General features: G+C 50.7%; 3 protein-coding genes across 3 annotated transcripts; 2 read left to right on the top strand and 1 right to left on the bottom strand.

Annotated features, from left to right (window-relative positions):
• Positions 1-1740: 1740 nt before the first annotated feature.
• On the bottom strand, positions 1741-2932 carry LOC120968384 (uncharacterized). The gene is made up of 4 exons (XM_045231612.2): positions 2537-2932; positions 2352-2453; positions 2100-2276; positions 1741-2022 (listed from the first exon to the last, which is right to left on the bottom strand). Exons 1-4 carry the CDS (start codon positions 2870-2872, stop codon positions 1741-1743), a joined length of 897 nt encoding a protein of 298 aa, XP_045087547.2. The 5' UTR covers positions 2873-2932.
• Positions 2933-11904: 8972 nt separating this feature from the next.
• On the top strand, positions 11905-13332 carry LOC109735360 (uncharacterized). The gene has a single exon (XM_020294570.4). The coding sequence runs from the start codon at positions 11971-11973 to the stop codon at positions 12967-12969; it is 999 nt and encodes a 332-aa protein (XP_020150159.1). The 5' UTR covers positions 11905-11970; the 3' UTR covers positions 12970-13332.
• Positions 13333-14428: 1096 nt separating this feature from the next.
• LOC109735361 (uncharacterized) lies at positions 14429-15671 on the top strand. The gene has a single exon (XM_020294571.4). It carries the CDS (start codon positions 14529-14531, stop codon positions 15357-15359), a length of 831 nt encoding a protein of 276 aa, XP_020150160.3. The 5' UTR covers positions 14429-14528; the 3' UTR covers positions 15360-15671.
• Positions 15672-17582: the final 1911 nt, after the last annotated feature.

Raw genomic sequence — 17582 nt, 5'->3', positions numbered from 1 at the left:
ACAAACCCGAAGCTCAGTGCCTCCCCTCTGCCCTCCTCTCTCCCCCTCTCAAATCCTCCTCAGATCCGGAGTATTTGACCGTGGATTTCGAAGCCAACCCCTCCCTTAAGGTAATCTCCTCCGATCCCCTCGTTTTCATCCATAGGAATTGTCACATTTGCTCAAATCTTGCTACTTTGAGGAAACCCTAGTTTTGGCTTGGATTTGCAAATTTGTGTTGAATGATGTTATGCTTCTTTGCTAATTTGGTATGGTTAGGCTTTCATAGTATGCTAGGGTTAGGGTTTTGTGTGTTTGATGTTGGTGTTAGGGTTATGCTATGGTTAGGATTGTGGTTATTTAGGGTTAACCAAGAATTCTCGGTTTTCTAGGCATGGCTTAATCCGGTTCCATGACGAGGCCACCGTGTGCTAACCAAGAAGACATGCCGAACAAGTGGGAGGACGCATCTTTGGACAAGGTGAAGGAGAAAGATGTCGACATCCCGCCATGTTGGTGTGGAGATGTTTGCAAGGTGAAGGTGTCCACCGACCGAAATAAATCATGGACGGAAGGGCGGAGATATTTTGTATGCCCGAACTATGCTTATGATCGTGCACTTCCAACTAACGCCTATGACCAACCACCGGTAAGCTCGAGAAGTAAAATGTTACTATCAAATGTGTGTCAACACTAACAAAAATTTTGTATGCAGTCACCGCCTCCTCTATGCAAGTACTTCACGTGGATAGATCTTGAAGTGCCAGAAGATGTCAAAAAGGACCAATACCAAGATTGTCTTAGGCGGCAACGGCGGTTCGAAGAATCGTTTCGAAGAGGCTTGGAGGAAGAGCGTCGTCAGAAGGAGAGGATGGAGCGGAAGAAACGAGAGGAGGAGAGGGCACGCCAAGCGAAACTTGCTCGTGAGGAGGAGAGGGCAAGAAAGCTTGCAAAGGCTCGCGAGGCGCAAGAGGAGGACTCGGCCCATGACAAGAAGGGGAAATGGCCTCGCTCTACTCAGTAGGGACTTCGCTTCGCTGCACTCGTCGGCATAAAATTTGTAATGAATGTGTCGTGAACCATGTCGTACTAACGTTTGAATTGTCTTAAGTTATGAACTCATCGACATAAAATTTGTGTTTGTTCAAATTGCTGTGATGCTGCAGTCATTGTAAGTATTATGTTGTTCCGGTGAAATGAATGTGCTGTAAACTCTGTTTCAGTAAACAGCCGTGCAGCGCCCATAACAGAGTGCAGCGCCTGTTTGTTGGGCGCTGCATGGTATAGTGCAGCGCCTGTCTGTTGGGCGCTGCACTATGACTTGGTAATTTTCGTGGATGGTCAGTGCTGAAAGCCTTCTGTGGCCCTCTGGATAGCCATGGCCAGGTCGGCAACGCCTATGAGACGGGCGCTGCACTGTACTGTGCAGCGCCTAGGCGTTGGGCGTCACACAGTACAGTGCAGCGCCTGTCTGTTGAAAGCTGCAGTGTTGTTAACTGCCAAACTGCAGAAATGGATGCCATTTTGGCCTCATGCAGCACTGACATAACTTGCTACAACATAAATAAAATTACTGTAGACTGCACACACTGAACAAAGACAACTAATAACTTGAACATCACATCATTTAGGACAATTCAACATTACTACTAGTTCGCAAACACAAATACCACACTAGTAAGAATTCACCAACATATAACATAACCTCACAAGTTCATCGGCCTAATGAAACGGCTACAAGAGCACTAACAAACACAAGCACTAATGCCTTCCGCGCGTGTTCCTGGTGCCACGCTTGCAGGCAATCTTCTTCTTCCTGGGTGGACGAGGCTCCTCTTCCTGCACTTCCTCCTCCGCCTCTGCCTCCGCCTCCGCCTCATCATCCAAGCTAGCCATCCGCGAGGTCCCTACGACCACCTTTGGGTTGCCTCTGTTGTCAAAGTCGTTGGGCGTGTACCGGCGTCTGGGCTGCCTAGGCTTGAACACATATGGGGACCGAAGTTGAGCGTCCGCCAAAGTCATGTCATCATCAAGCTCATGGCCCTATCACACAATCAAACAATATGGTGAAGACCGGCGTCGTAATCAAGTGAGAATCACATCTAAAGGATTAGTCATACCTCTTGGGTGACCACGCCGTCATCATCCAGATAAGCATATGATGAACTCACATCGTCCCCCTGATGGTGAGATGAGGGGTCTGATGGTGTACCAGACCTAGAGGCAGATGGTTCATCAAATTCGGGATCACGGCAACCGAGAAGATTCGATAACCGCCTTAACTTCTTGGCCTGACGCTGTAACATGAACACGTGTGGAAGATATCAAACTCCGCAACATAGACTGGCTCTCATAGTGAATGCGATATGTACCTTGAGGAATGCTCGTAGTGAACCATCATCATTGCCTTTTCCAACCGGTGTGTTCTCGAGAATAGACTGGCTCTCATCAGCTGCTTTCTTGATCTCGGTGCGCTGCGGATGAGAAAGAATGAACACGTTAGCCATTCAAACATGGGTAGTACGGCCAACGGGAAAGTAAAGAAGGAACACTTTACCACATAGTTAATCACCGGAACAGCAGGGACTCCTTGCCCTACCCTGACATCTCTGTTGTACTTCCCCTTTGATAGATCCTCAAAGTTTACGGGTTCTTCAAGAATATCCTCATTATATGCTGGCGGGCATATCTCAACTCGAGTATTTTCAAGAAGCCATCGTATGTAGTTATCAAAAGCAATTGGGTTATGCTCACGAAGCTGGGCGCGTGCACTGCTACGAGCTTGCTCCACGCAAAGCTGGAAGCGGGTAACATACGAAGCATGATGCTTGTCCCAGTCCTTTATCTTCCGCTTCCTTCTCCTATCCAACCTGCATGGTACAATACCAAACATTAGCAAAATCAAGAAGGACTGACGATGCTTAGTCAATACGCTCTCTTACCTATGAAGTGCTTTGTCCGTATCCACCCATTCCGGCGGGTGAGGCTGGAACAGACCAAACTGACGAAACACGCGATGTGACAAATGAAACTCAACAGCCCAGTTGCATATCAGTGGGCACTGCATAAGCCAGAGATCCCTATCCCGCAAGCACATCGGGTTGATGCTAAACTCCGGGGTGTACCCAAGTCTGTCATCGGCGCCGTATGGCTGCCATTCCACCTATGAAATAGGGCAACAATGCAAAATTGGTGACTTTTTTTCTGGCAAACATGAGAAATGACTGAAGTAATGACCTCGTTACCTGCTCAGGCGTAATCGTGTCCAACTCGGCAACGTACTTCTGGTACATGAGATTGACATCGTTCGTCATCTCGGAAACCACATCCCACTTGTAAGCCCAAGTGGGGCGCCGTAATTCGTCATGTTCATCTTCATACCAAGGATTAAACCTGACGCTCTTCGGGCGTCCAACAGGCAGACGCTCCCAGCTCCATACAGAAAGTAGAAGCATATTACCACCAATGCCTGCACTATCTGTGATCCTGCAACACGCATCGTCCAGCTGCATATGAAAGAAAACAATGTTAACTTGACATCAAGCTTGCATTGCTAATGAAGAAATGAGTTGATCACAAAACAGACCAACTACCTGTCGATACAAGTAGGCAAGAGTCGCTGAACCCCAGATCCATTTGCTATCGAAGACGGTCAACGCCTTCAGCCACATCCATGGAGCGTTCTTGCCAGTGGAGTCAGGAAACAAAGTCCTCGACACAACATACCACATGTAGACACGAGCATGTGTCTGGATCACATCATCAGTGGCATCCGGAGGGCACGTCGCAAAGTGAGTTTGAATCCACGTGAAAGCAGCTCCGGCTGCTTTCCTTTCCCTCTTCTTCTTCTCTTCTCCCTCCTCTACATCAGCCTCAGCCTCAGTAGGAGCCATACCGATAAGAGCAATCATCTGCTCGCGCCACCCATCAGAATCGGTGCTCATACAGAGAGGCATCCCGTCAATAGCAAGACCGGTGATCAACGAGACATCCTCGAGCGTCACGGTCATCTCCCCAGTCCGAAGATGGAAACTATGCGTCTCCGACCTCCACCGATCAGCAAGAGCGGACACCAATGGAGCGTTCAGATTCGGCGTGGACCGGCTGACCAACTGAATCCACGGGAGTAGTCCTGCCTGCTTGATGTACGGTGTGTACCGCTCATCGTAAGGCATGGCAGGACCAGAGACCCCGTGATACCGAATCTTCAAAGGTTCAAGCTTCTGCAAAAAACAAGTAATGACAAATCTTAGGGCATGTAAATTTCAACTTAAGGCAAATTTGCAAAATATTTAGATTACTCGTTATTACCATCTCCTTCTCGCGCATCATGTAGGCCCGGTGTTTCGTGTCGTAGACATCGTCGAGAAGCCAAACCATCATTACAAATTACAAACAATAAACATATATGAGTTCATCTCAAATATCGATAAACACTCAACATTTCATATGTGTTCATCTAAACATCTCATATGTATTCATCTACAAGAATCTCAATATCTCCTTCTCACACAATGAATAAATGATTGTAAATTATCATATATATCTAGTATGTCATATGTGTTCAAGTAAATCAACATCTCATATTTCAAATAAACTAAACATTTCATATATATCTAAAAAAACTCAACATCTCACATATAGCTACAAAACTCAACATCTCATAATTATCTACAAAACTAGGCATCTCATATATACCTAAATTTTTTACAATCTAGGTTTCACTAACAAGAATCATAGTGTGTGTGTGGGGGGGGGGGGGATCAAAGGTTCCACCTAATCTTGGGCAAACAAAGATCCAAACCAAGCAAATCAAAGGTTCCACCTAATCTTGGGCAAATCCCTAAAATTGCAATGCATTTACGGAGGAAAAGAAAGGGAACGGAGGAGTTTACCTAGTAGGAGGGATTGGAGATCGAATCCGGGCCTCAAAACGTCAGATCTGAGAGGGGTGTGGGGGAGGGATCCGAAGGGGGCGCTGCCGCCGCCGCTCTCTGTAAACAGAGCAAGAGCAAGAGGGGGAAGAACTGCTGGGAGGGGCTGGCCCGATGCGGCTTAAGTCAATGTGCAGCGCCTAAGAGACGGGCGCTGCACATTACAAGTGTGGCGCCTAAGCCTTAGGCGCTGCAGTGCTGTCTGTGGGGCCGCAACTGGACCAGGGCTGCCACGCTGGCAGGAGGTGCGACGCCTAAGGCAGAGGCGCTGCATAGTAGTGTGCAACGCCTAGCTGTCGGGCGCCACACGAAAGGGTCAGCAGAGTGAATTTTTTTCGAAACCAGGTCAGTTTGTGATTTGATTTCGTCCTCAGGTCAAATATGTGATTTCTGCCGCAGCCGAGCGTGTACAGTACTGCCGCCGTGGGGCGAGGCGGCCGGTCCCAGCGGCTACAGAACTGCCGCCGCGCCAGGAGGCGGCCGGGCCCCGCCACGCCAGCCCGTTCCGTCGCTCGGCCAGAATCCCGTTGCAGGCAGCCAGCCACCTGGCCCGGTGGCGGCAGGTGCTGCCGCCTCGCAGCGTGGCGGCAGGTGCCACGTGTCGCCTGCCGCCACGGCCGACGGGGTCTTTTTTGTCAAATTTATATGCAGGTGGTCTTTTTTGGCAATTCGTTCGCGCATGTGGTCCTTTTCGACAAAAATTCGAACACATCCTCTCAACAAAGTTAGAGGTTATCATCTTTACACTAGCCTCGCGCAATGGCTATATTCCTCACGAACTATCACCAACCTAGTGTCGAACATATCCACCAGTTCCCCGCAAAAAAAGAAAAGAACATATCCACCAGTAGAAAACTATAGGTAATCACACATAGCGCACAGCCCTACAGGACAACACTTTCAAGAGAGATTTTCGCTCGTATGCCAATTTTTTCAGGTCCAACCAGGCCCATGGTTTCCAATTCCAGTTTTAGAAAAATTCTTAGCACCAACTAAAATCACTGAATTTTAGTGTTTTTTGTTTGCATTTCAGCCAAAGGGACATAATATTCACTTGAGTTCAAATAAATATTTGAATTTTATTGAAAATATTTGAATTCCTATGTATTAATGAAATTCCAAAAATATTTTGGCCAAAAGGTAAATATTTCAATGTTTGGTGAGATGACTGGAATTAATGAATTTCATAAAAATCTCACTGAAAGTGAAGGCCAAACATGGGCACATCACCACTTCGAGTCAAAATTGTAGTTTCATCATGGTTATGATGCTTACATACATTAATGCTATATGGTCTGCCGGCAAGGAGAGATAATGGGCTTCGCCCCGAAGAAAAGCATGTGTGTTACTGGTGCCCACCGGCGGAGCTACGTGTTGCCAAAAGTGGCCGTGGCCTGCCCAACACATAGCAAATGCAGTAGGGGACTGAGTGTAGACTGGGACATGAGTGCAAAAGTATTGTGGTTTTCTTTCTACTGGCCCGCCTAGCTTTCCTACTGTAGCTCCGCCACTGGTGGTGCCTGCACTCATGCATGGCTTCCCAGTGCCAGGAATGCATTAGGCCTGCTAGCGCCTCAGGAGAATTCACCGTAAGGGAGCGACACCAACGATGAGTCTTAAGGCCTTGTACAATGCAAGATGCTTAGGAGAGGTGATTGAAGAAATAAACCATGCTTTCCTTAAACACCGGTATTTATTTGTACAGGCTAGACGTTTAATTAGACGTCTCTTCTATAAAAATAAGCATTGATGCTTCAGAAAAATCCGGTTTATTTTTCTAAGTACCTCTCTAAGCACTTAGCATTATACAAGGCCTAAGAGCACCTCCAACGCGAGCGCTAGCACGAGGTGCCAGGATGAGTTTCCTGGCCGTTACCCTAGCGAGCCATCAATCCTAGGATTTTACTTTGCATCGATACCGACTAAGTTGCCCGGTGCTAGGGCGGGATTTCCAAGCACGAGTACAAAATGAATCAGAGTGAGGTGCCTATTGGGTAGCTCGTAGGTGTTTATGTTGGAAATGAGAGTGGTAGCAAAGTCGTTAAGTTAAAAATAATAACTTATACTCCCTCCATCTTTTATAATATAAGATGTTTTTACAAGCTAAAACAACTTAAAAATGTCTTACATTGTCGGACATAGGTCGTATTTTTTTAAGCGCCTGCCCAAGCGCTTACGTTGGACATGACGTGTCTGACAAACCTTATGTGAATAGCACTCGTAAAGCCCCCAGAAAAAATAGCACCCGTAAATTTTCCTAAAAAATAGAGAACAAATGTGGAGAGTCGGTATCGTTCCTTGCAACGAGGTGTTTCCTTTTACCCATAGTTTAGAAAACCGAACCGAAAAGGTTTTCGGTTCAGGTTTTTACCGGTCGGACTGCCGGTTCACCGGTTTGATTGTTGGTTTTTTAAGCAATAAAATAATATATGTTGAGTAATATATGTGTTAATATAGTGTGAAACAATGGTCAAATAAAATTATTTCCATGTAGTGGACAACAAAGTAGCACAACTGAGTTGGTTATTGGGCCGTGGGCAGGGCCCCGCTTACTGCTCACACGTCCTGGGATTGAATTCCACTTCTCCCAATTTCTATTAATTTTTTTTTGGGTTTTCCCTTTTTTTCACCGGTTTTCTAAAAAACCGGCCGGTTTTATCGGTTTTCTCCGGTCTGATTGCAGAACGATCTTATTAGCTTAAAAAACCGTTATGGCTGCTGGTTCCGGTTTTTTCCGGTTCGAGCGCCGGTCCGGTCCGGTTTTCTAAACTATGCTTTTACCTTTGATAAAGTTCAAACCCTTTCCAAAGTGAAATTATATGAAACAAATATCGAGCCTGCCCCTGTAATCTCGTGCCCTCCTCTGCTTTGGAAAGATCACTAGGCAAAACAGAAGTGGATGGCAGTGGGCCACCCTCCCTATTTGACTAGCTTTGGAGCATCTCTTTGGCACCCAGCGCCAGTTGAGCAAGTGGCACAAGGTGATATGATAGCATGCCTGCCGACGCGCTGAGACGAAAGCTTATTATTTGCCAGCAATTTCAAACAGACAAGAAAGAAAGCTTATTGCCTCCTTCGATTGTACCGCAGAATTACCGGGAGATCGGGGCATATGCGTGTCGTGGCAAGAACACCTCACACATGGTTTTTGATGAGGTCGAGTTGAAAAGATACACCTTTGTTCCATGCCAAGATCGCACATGCATGGGCTGCACCGCCAAGCGCCAAAAATTCTGTATATGTATTGCATGGGCGCACAAGACCAATGTAAGAGAGATTCGTAACGCATGCATGGGCTTAATTTGCACACGGTACGTCGACCTCCAGGTCATGTAATAAGCCTCTAAAAAACATTACGTGGTCAGTACAAAAAGGAATGAGATTCAAGCAATCTGGACAGCGCAGACATGAGACGGCGGCAGGTCGACTGCATTGCATCATGAACCGTGAACTGTCCGTGCTGTCGCCTAAACAAAGCCACGTACCACCCGTCCAATCGGAGCCGTAAGCAGTAACTCACGTGAAACCGCGAGCTGGCTCCCATAGACTTGCCAGGGAGAACAATTTTGGACAAGACGACGAGCAGCGTCGGACGGAGGAGTATCTTGGAACAGGATATAGGATGCGGGTCACGGAGCCGCATGGATCCAACTTCACGCTTGCCCCACCAGGATCACGGACGGCTAGCTACCTCCCTCCGCCCGACTTGATACAGCACGCACACCACAGCTGGTGCAAACCCAGCATGCATGCATGCACGTGTAGCCCTCATCCTCTTATTTTCTCTTTCTTTGGGAAATCAGGTATTCTCTCCCGTTCATATCAATTGTCGATGATTTAGTGCAACTGTGTCATGAATCAGCTGTGACAACTTATATGAATTGGAGGGAGTACATATATACGCATGTGTGTAGTCGCAGGAGAGAAGGAACGATACATACCACCAAAGAGAAGGAAATCAGAATTACTGTGAAAACGATGGTTAGGGTACGAAAATCGGACGACGGTCGGCGGCTGTAGCCACTGACCGAATGTGATACATGGCTGCGATTTGTGTCGTAGGGAGAGGGAAGTCGGCCGCAAAATATCGTCCATGTAGCACCGCGAGTGCGGCTAGAGACGTAGATAGAGGACCGGAGTGGTGGCTAGTCGGTCTCGTGCCTGGCCCCAGCGGCACGCGTAGCACAGTGCAGACCGCAGAGGACGTGTGGGCCGGCTGGCCATGCATGCAGATGCAGGCATGTACTAGATGTAGGAGTACGGAGTGTACCTAGGTAGCAAAGCTCCACCAACCACACGGTCTGGACGTACGTACGTACGCGCTCATGCAGCATTGCATGCTGCCGTGATTCGAACGACACGACAATTTCCTTTGGACTGCAATTGCCAGCGAGATGGCACTCGCGGCTGGAAGTTTTAGTGTTTTGGATGACATTTTTGCCAAAAAAAGGCATGGCATTTCGTTTATTGTAGTGTTTTTTTCAATCAAAAACTACCACCATCAGATCTTGATTATGTGGCTATGAGGGCGTTCGCTGGGATACTCAGCACAGTACAGTACTTGTACATCCGTTTGGGGCTCCTTGGGGGCTAGCTAGCTAGACGCTCTCATGCGTGCATGAAAAATGAGGCCTCCATGAAAATGCGGATTGATTGTCATGTCCAATCGGATGGAAGGATATATAGCATGCATGTGCAGATCCATCTCGACGCCAAACATACGTACTGTACGTAGGAGTACAATACGTACTGTACTTCGTCGTCTTCTATTCAACGGAGAACAACAACCTAGGAACTAGGAAGAGAGCACCATCGCCGTACATAGTCACGAGACGGCGATCCTGTACCCAGGCCGATCGAAATCACCGGCAGTTGGCAACTCCTTTCAGCTGGAAGTATTCGGTGACGCAGCGTTACTGTTAGTTGTTGAAAGGAGCAGCATGCACACAAATCCACTGAACCAAATTGTGGTCAGTCGACTGACCCACATAATGTTTTCAATCCACTATCTAGCCAGTCCCAATTTAAAACAACTACACGACCTGTAAACAGAGAGTATCATTTCCCGCGTGTTCTTTTTTGGAGGTACGTAACTAAGATAATTTGCTCCCATGCTGGGTGTAGCTTCGAACAACGCATCACAGTACACAGTAAATCACTCCCTAGTCACCTACACGCATAGTATGAAAACAATAGCCACCGTAGAGATCACGGGCCTCCAGTGCACGCTCCTCGCTCTATAAAGAGATAAACGCACCATTGGTCATTGAACTCTCACGAAATGAGCACATTGGTCACTCTTCTCTCAAAATGTGATGAACCGGTCACACCATTCAATTTTATGAGCAAATTGGTCACTCTACCATTTCCGGCCGTAACGGGTGCTGAGGTGGCGTGCTGACTTGGCGTTGGGCCCACAACTACGGCGTGTGCACATATCAGAGGGTGGGATTCTTTTCAAGAAAGACCCTGGACATATTAATTGGGAACTTGTCATGGCTGCACCAGTTTCACACTAAATCAGGCCCACCTGTCAGCCTCTCACGGACCATGTATGAGCAACTTAGACGCCAGTTACGAGCGCGACAGAAGCTACCGGAGGTGAGATGGGCGTAGGGGCTATGCGGGAGTGAGGTCGCACCGGCCTGGGGTGGTGTGAGTGTGCGGGCTTGGCTGCCAGAGGCTGCGGCCAGAGCAGGCTTGCGTGCTGTGGCCTTCTCGAGGATGCGTGACATGGACTCTGCGAAGCCTTGGATAAGATGGCGAGTGGTTGTTGTCTGCGCGTGCGACAAAGGACGTAGGCGACGATGCACACTGGATGCCGATGAGAGCGTGAGCGTGAGTGTAGCTACCTAGGCGGTGATGTTTTGGTTATTCCGATGAGATGTTATGGGGAGGACGCTCATGTGCTGGTCCACGGTGTTGGTAACAACGCGAGTGCTACCATGCCGGAGATGAAGCAAGTACTACCATGCCGGAGATGGAGAAGGGGACGGCTTGGCCACAATCGAGAAGGGGAGAGGTGTGTGAGACGATGTTGATGACCTTCTGGCGAGGAATTGTCATGTATCTTACCTGGCGGCGAGGTCGGACGTCGTCGGCAGTGAGCCGATGGTCCGGTGCAAGCAACACGAGGTGGTCCTCTGGGCGAGGCAAGCTGGCACAACGCTACACCGCGTCCCACAGTTGCGTCTGGGCGTAGTACGGCCTCACGAACAGTAAGAACCACAGCGGAAGCGACACAAATTCAGAAAAATACATAGTGGTTGCGGGATTGAGGCTATTACGTCCAGGCTCCATCAATTCTATGTCCTTTTTCTCTAGGTGGCTCGCTCGGGCGTATTAGGTGGCCACGGAGTGCACGGGGGAGAGCGGTGCAGCGGGCTAGCGAATGAAGGAACCTCCACCCCAATTGAGGGAACACCACGCCACAACGGGAGTGGTCATCGAGAGAAAGACGCAATGGGCTCGCCATCACGCTCGTCGGCGGCAGCAACGGCACACGTGGCGCGCGACGGCGATGGTAGCAGTGCTGCAGATCGTGTGTGGCGGTAGTGGCGTCGGGGCATGGCATGGCGTGGTGCATCTCAGTGTGAGCGGCCTCGGCAACGGCCATAGCGCACGGCGGTCGGCGGACGAGAGGCCATCGCTTGGTAGCTTCGCGTCGAGTTCCTGTCTAGAACAAGCACCAGCGGAGCAAAAAATCCTCAAAGGGTCCAAACTATGCTCCACATCTTCCCAGGGCCCTTCTTGCAAAAAATCCCGCCATCTAACATGCGCATGTGGTGTGTGCGTGGACCCAGCGCCAAGTCAGCATGCCACCTCAGCGCCCGTTACGGCTGGAAACGGCAGAATGACCGGTTTATTCATAAAAATGAGTGTTGTGACCGGTTCACCACATTTTGAACGAAGAATGACCAATATGCTCATCTCGCGAGAGCTCAATGACCAATGGTGTGTTTATCTCCTCTATAAAACCACACACTTACTCACAAACTCTAGAAGCACACATCAGCCCTCCACCTCGCTCGTGCTCCACACCAGCTAGGTAGCAGCCATGGAGGCGAGCACGACGAAGCTCCGGTCACTCCTGCTGACCTTCCTCCTCCTCATCACCACCGCCATCGCGTCGCCCACCCTCGCCTGCGACGAGTGCCGCAAGCCCCCCAAGGCCCCCAAGCCTTCCCACCCGCCCAAGGCCAAGGCCCCCGCCCACCCGCCGAAGAGCCGCGTACCTTGCCCGCCGGTCTACGGCCCGCCCCATGGCCACGTACCTCGCCCGCCGGTCGTCGGCCCGCCCAAGGGCCACCTCCCTCGCACGCCGGTCGTCAGCCCGCCCAAGGGCAACGCCCCTCACACGCCGGTCGTCGGCCCGCCCAAGGGCCACGTCCCTCGCCCGCCGGTCTACGGCCCTCCCAAGGGGCCCATCCCGCGTCCGCCGGTCACCGCTCCTCCCGTCGTCGTCGGCCCGCCGGTCACCTACCCGCCCATCACCAACCCTCCGCCCAAGGGGCCCACCCCGCGCCCGCCGGTCACCACTCCTCCCGTCGTCGTCGGGCCGCCGGTCACCTTCCCGCCCATCACCAACCCTCCCGTCGTCAGCCCGCCGGTCACGTACCCCGCGCCACCGGTGATCGCCCCTCCAGTCACCACTCCCCCGTCGCCGCCGGTGACCACTCCCACTCCCCCGTCGACGCCGGGGACAACTCCGCCGTCGACGCCGGGGAACACTCCCCCGTCGTCGCCGGGGTGCGGCTGCGGTTCGCAGCCGCCAGCGCCAGCGCCGCCGGCGACGCAGACGTGCCCGGTGGACACGCTGAAGCTCGGGGCGTGCGTGGACCTGCTGGGCGGGCTGGTGCATATCGGCCTGGGCGACCCGGTGGTGAACCAGTGCTGCCCGCTGCTGGAAGGGCTGGTGGAGCTGGAGGCGGCGGTGTGCCTCTGCACCACCATCCGGCTGAAGCTCCTCAACATCAACCTCGCCCTGCCCCTCGCCCTCCAGCTCCTCCTCACCTGCGGCAAGACCCCGCCACCCGGCTTCACCTGCTCCATCTAGTCGACCTAACCTCGGCGAGTCAGTGTGCCACAGTGCCAGTGCACGTGGAGATGGATGCATGGATGGATCGACATGAGAGGATGTCGATGGTCGTCGTCTAGCTAGTAGCAAGAAGAGATCGATCGATCAGCTAAGAATGCATCGATGAGTACTGTTTGTTTTTCTTGTGATTTTTATTTTGTGTTTGGCTAGGCCTGTGTGTTGTGGTTTGATGCCAGAGGTGATAATCGATGTGTGCTGATCAATTAATTGGTCACAACTGATGACCAACTGGTTAAGCTAGCAAATAAGAAGAAGGAAACAAGTAAACAGTAGTAGTAAGATTCCATGTCATGAATAATTCACAGAGCTGTTCCAGAGTGACCAGTCGGGATTGGATTGGACATCGATAGTGACCAGGAGTATGTTGGTTCACGCATGCATGACTGCGACAGTGCATGCACGGATTATATCTCTTTTCAATGTCGGTGGTAATTTGCAGTGCTACCAAAAGGATCATCTGTGGTGGTAATTTGCAGTGGTACTAAGAGGATCTTGATGTCATCTACAGCCGGACGCCTCAAACGTCTGGACGTAAAAAAAATGCGACCTAAATGCCCGGGCTGAAAAAAAAAATGCGACCTAAATGAACAGGCTGACCGGCATCCTTATATCCAGCCTAAATGTAGGACAGATATAGGGTGGCTCGGGCGCGACCTCCACGTCGGACCCAACACCACGACACCATCACAAATTGCGCCAAATACACCTCTTGACCTACCGATTTCATTTGCGCTCTCGTCTCTTCTTCCTCTTTTACCCCGGACGTCTCGTAGCTCCGCTGCTAGCGCCGACGCTGTAGCCCCCCATCCGCGGTCGCCACTGCGGACATCGTCGCCGGCTTGGAAGCCACAGCGGTGCATCCGGCAACTTTCGGGCTGGACCTTGCCCTTCCTCTGTTCGAGACTGTGAGCTTCGATGTCCTAGGTGAAGGCGAAGGAACATGTTGACTGGTGCGGGTTGAGGGGGTGGGGTGAGGGGTCGCCGAAGAAATCTGGTGGTTGATGAGGGCAAGGGAGGGCGGGGCGGCGAGGCGACCGCGAGAGCGCCGCCGACTGTAGGTAGTGGAAGCAGGCAGTGGGCCTGTGGGGGATCAGGCGGCAGGAGGAAGACAACTAGACGATGAAGACTAATAGTGCACACAGGATCATGGCTGTTGGATTATGATCTAACAGTCCAAAAATTTGACCAACATAATTAGATTTTTTTCAGGCACCGCACTACACGACTAGGAAATGGAAAGTCTCAGTTCACGCGTGTTTCGTTTGGAGGTAATATAATTTGGCCCCGTGGGTGGTGATTGGTGAATCTTCGAACAACACATCACAGTCCACAGTAAGTCACCCAATCACACACGCACAATTTGAAAACCCTAGCCACCGACGAGATCACGGGCCTCCAATCCCACGCACCCAGCTCGCTCTATAAAACTACAGTACTCACAAACCCTAGAAGCACGCATCACTCCTCCTGTCCACCACACCACCACGCTCGTCCACCACTACCACCAGCTGGCAGCCATGGCTGCGAGCACGAAGAAGCTCCGTCCGCTCCTGCTCACCCTCCTCCTGCTCCTCACCACCGCCGTCGCGGCGTCCACCATCGACTGCGACTGCGACAAGCCGAAGGCCCCCAAGCCCTCCCACCCGCCCAAGACCAAGCCCCCCACCAAGGGCCCCAAGCCGGGACCCAAGGGCCCCACCTACCCGTCGCCGGCGCCCAAGGGCCACCTCCCGCACCCGCCGGTCGTCGGCCCGCCGAAGGGTCACGTCCCTCGCCCACCGGTCGTCGGCCCTCCGAAGGGCCACGTCCCCCGCCCGCCGGTCTACGGTCCGCCCAAGGGCCCCATCACGCGCCCGCCGGTCACAGCTCCTCCCGTCGTCGTCGGGCCGCCGGTGACCTACCCCACGCCGCCAGTCACCTACCCCGCGCCACCAGTGACCGCCCCTCCAGTCACCTACCCGGCGCCACCAGTGACCACCCCTCCGGTCACCTACCCCGCGCCGCCGGTGACCAACCCCCCGGTCACGTACCCGTCGCCTCCGGTGAACACGCCGTGCCCTCCTCCACCGCCGGCGACGCCCGCGGCGCAGACGTGCCCGGTGGACTCGCTGAAGATCGGGGCGTGCGTGGACCTGCTGGGCGGGCTGGTGCACGTGGGCCTCGGCGACCCGGTGGTGAACAAGTGCTGCCCGCTGCTGGAGGGGCTGGTGGAGCTGGAGGCGGCGGTGTGCCTGTGCACCACCATCCGGCTGAAGCTCCTCAACATCAACCTCGTCCTCCCCCTCGCCCTCCAGCTCCTCCTCACCTGCGGCAAGACCCCTCCCACCGGCTACACCTGCTCCATCTAGTCGAGCTAAGCTCTGTGAGTCACTGAGCCATGGCAAGTGGAGATTGATGGATGGATCGACATGAGAGGATGTCGAACGTCGTCGTCGCCTATAGCTAGACAGCTAGTACGTAGCGAGCAAGAAGAAGAGATCGATCGATCAGCTAGGAGTGGATTGATGAGTGCGTGTTTGTTTTTCCTCATTTCTTGTGGTTTCCTTTTCGTGTTTGGTTATTAGGTCTGTGTGTTGTGGTTTCTAGCAAGAGGTGATAATCGGTGTGTCTACTGATCGATTAATTAATTGTGTGGTCACAGCTGATGGCCAATTGGTTAAGCTAGCAAACACTAGTAGTAAGATTCCATGTCATGAATAATCCACACAGCTGTTCCATCCAGAGTGACTAGTCGTGATTGGATTGGACATCGATGGTGACTAGGAGTTTGTTGATGCATGCATGCATGACTGTGACAGTGCATGCATGGATTATACTATTTCTTCTCAACGTCGGTGGTGCTAATTTGCAGTGGTAGCAAGAGGATCTTGTGTGAGATCTGGTCACGTACGGACGGACCGACGGCTGCGACATGCTCTGCGGCGGAGCGCAATGATAGGCGCAAAAGTGCGGGGAGAGCCTGTGTCCCTTTGGCGCCATGCCACCCGTGAAAGCAGTACGTACGAGCATGCATGTGCATGCACCAGCAGACCAGCTAGCGACCGCTGCGTTATCTTACTGTGCGTGCGTATTGTCCGGTGTGGCATGTGACTGGCTAGCCAGCTAGTGCATGTAGACTGGACTTGGTGCATGTCTTCTTCTGCATGGATGCGACAGCTAGCTAGCTTGAGAGTAGTGCAAGCTGTTAGGATGATCTCCACCATGTGGGCCCAACGGTCCACCGGGCCCTTAGATTCGCGCCCTGATCGGGGGCGCTCAACCCACTATGATTGACGGGTCCCTGTCACCTGCACATATATAAAGAGGTGGGGTCGGCGGCTCGGAACACGAGGTTCGTCGCAACGCCGTACACCCCACCTAATCCCCTACCGATCTAGGGTTAGTGCAGTGCTGATGGAAAGCACCACCACCACCACTCTCTGCCATCACCGGCACCATGGCCGGCACCGGGAGCTCCTCGAGCCACAAGCAGAAGGTAAGAACTACCGGAATATCTAGCCTAACCGATCCCGACGGATCTAACAATGGTATCAGACCATGCTAGGCTTAGATTGTTTTCGGTACAAAGGAAAAAGTACTCCCATATCAGTTGACAGATAACTTCATTTCGCATGAAGTAATCAGATGAATGAAATAGATAATTGAAGTTTCCTCAATTCACAAAAGTAGGGGGGTTTCATCATTCTTAATTTATCTAATATTTCTTTCTCCCCCTCGAAATGTGGCAAGAAATTTTCTGCCACAATTTCGAAAACCATTCATAACTTTTGTGAATTGAGGAAACTTCAATTATCTATTTCATTCATCTGATTACTTCATGTGAAATGAAGTTATCTGTTAACTGATATGGGAGTACTTTTTCCTCATTCCATTTCAGAAACTCAAACAGAGTTCTTTATTATTAGTACTTTTGCAAGTCACACTTGCATATCAATCTTATCTTTAGGTTCGTCTCTCACTTTTATTCTCTTTGGATTTATTGAGTGGTTAATGACCGTTACACATAAGGTGTACGGTCGATACTAGAAAAGCATAATAGCTACTCCATACTTTTCTCCCAGAGTGGGACACATTAAACGCACATGAGTCATCATATCTTTCTCCTGTCACACAGGATAAGTTCTTTGCCAAAATTTCTCCTGACATATAGGATTTTTGACATAATACTATGTCAACTTTACCCAGTTACGCAGGTATTTTCCCAGACTTTCCCCGCCATGCGGGTTTATCATAATCCACTTGATCTATTTCTTTTCTATTCTTGGATTAATATCCAAGAATTCTTCCAATTAAATTGGAACCAACGGGAAAATTTAATTGGATGAACAGTTTTTTGAGAGAAGTTTTTTCACTTGTGGGTGAAATCAGATTCAGATAGCTTCTGCTATGACAGTAGAAAGATATTTGATTAAAGTTTAATTATGGCATTGTTATTTTCTGACCAACGTTGATGATGACAATATTATAATTCAATGAGTCTTATAGTTAAAAGTTCAAATCTCTGATAATTTTTGTATCAAAGTGACCAATTTTCAGAGCATTTGATAAAGATTGAGAAATGTATATTAAAA

Source organism: Aegilops tauschii, chromosome 7 (assembly GCF_002575655.3).
Source record: "Aegilops tauschii subsp. strangulata cultivar AL8/78 chromosome 7, Aet v6.0, whole genome shotgun sequence".
Lineage (NCBI taxonomy): Eukaryota > Viridiplantae > Streptophyta > Magnoliopsida > Poales > Poaceae > Aegilops > Aegilops tauschii.
This window is presented reverse-complemented; position numbering and strand designations above follow the sequence as displayed.

Coding starts and splice junctions, on each gene's coding strand:
- LOC120968384 (XM_045231612.2), bottom strand. CDS start 2,872: ATGTTTGGTATTGTACCATGCAGGTTGGATAGGAGAAGGAAGCGGAAG. Junction 2,277..2,351: donor CACTACGAGCATTCCTCAAG/GTACATATCGCA, acceptor TTCATGTTACAG/CGTCAGGCCAAGAAGTTAAG. Junction 2,023..2,099: donor ACGGCGTGGTCACCCAAGAG/GTATGACTAATC, acceptor ATTGTGTGATAG/GGCCATGAGCTTGATGATGA.
- LOC109735360 (XM_020294570.4), top strand. CDS start 11,971: ATGGAGGCGAGCACGACGAAGCTCCGGTCACTCCTGCTGACCTTCCTC.
- LOC109735361 (XM_020294571.4), top strand. CDS start 14,529: ATGGCTGCGAGCACGAAGAAGCTCCGTCCGCTCCTGCTCACCCTCCTC.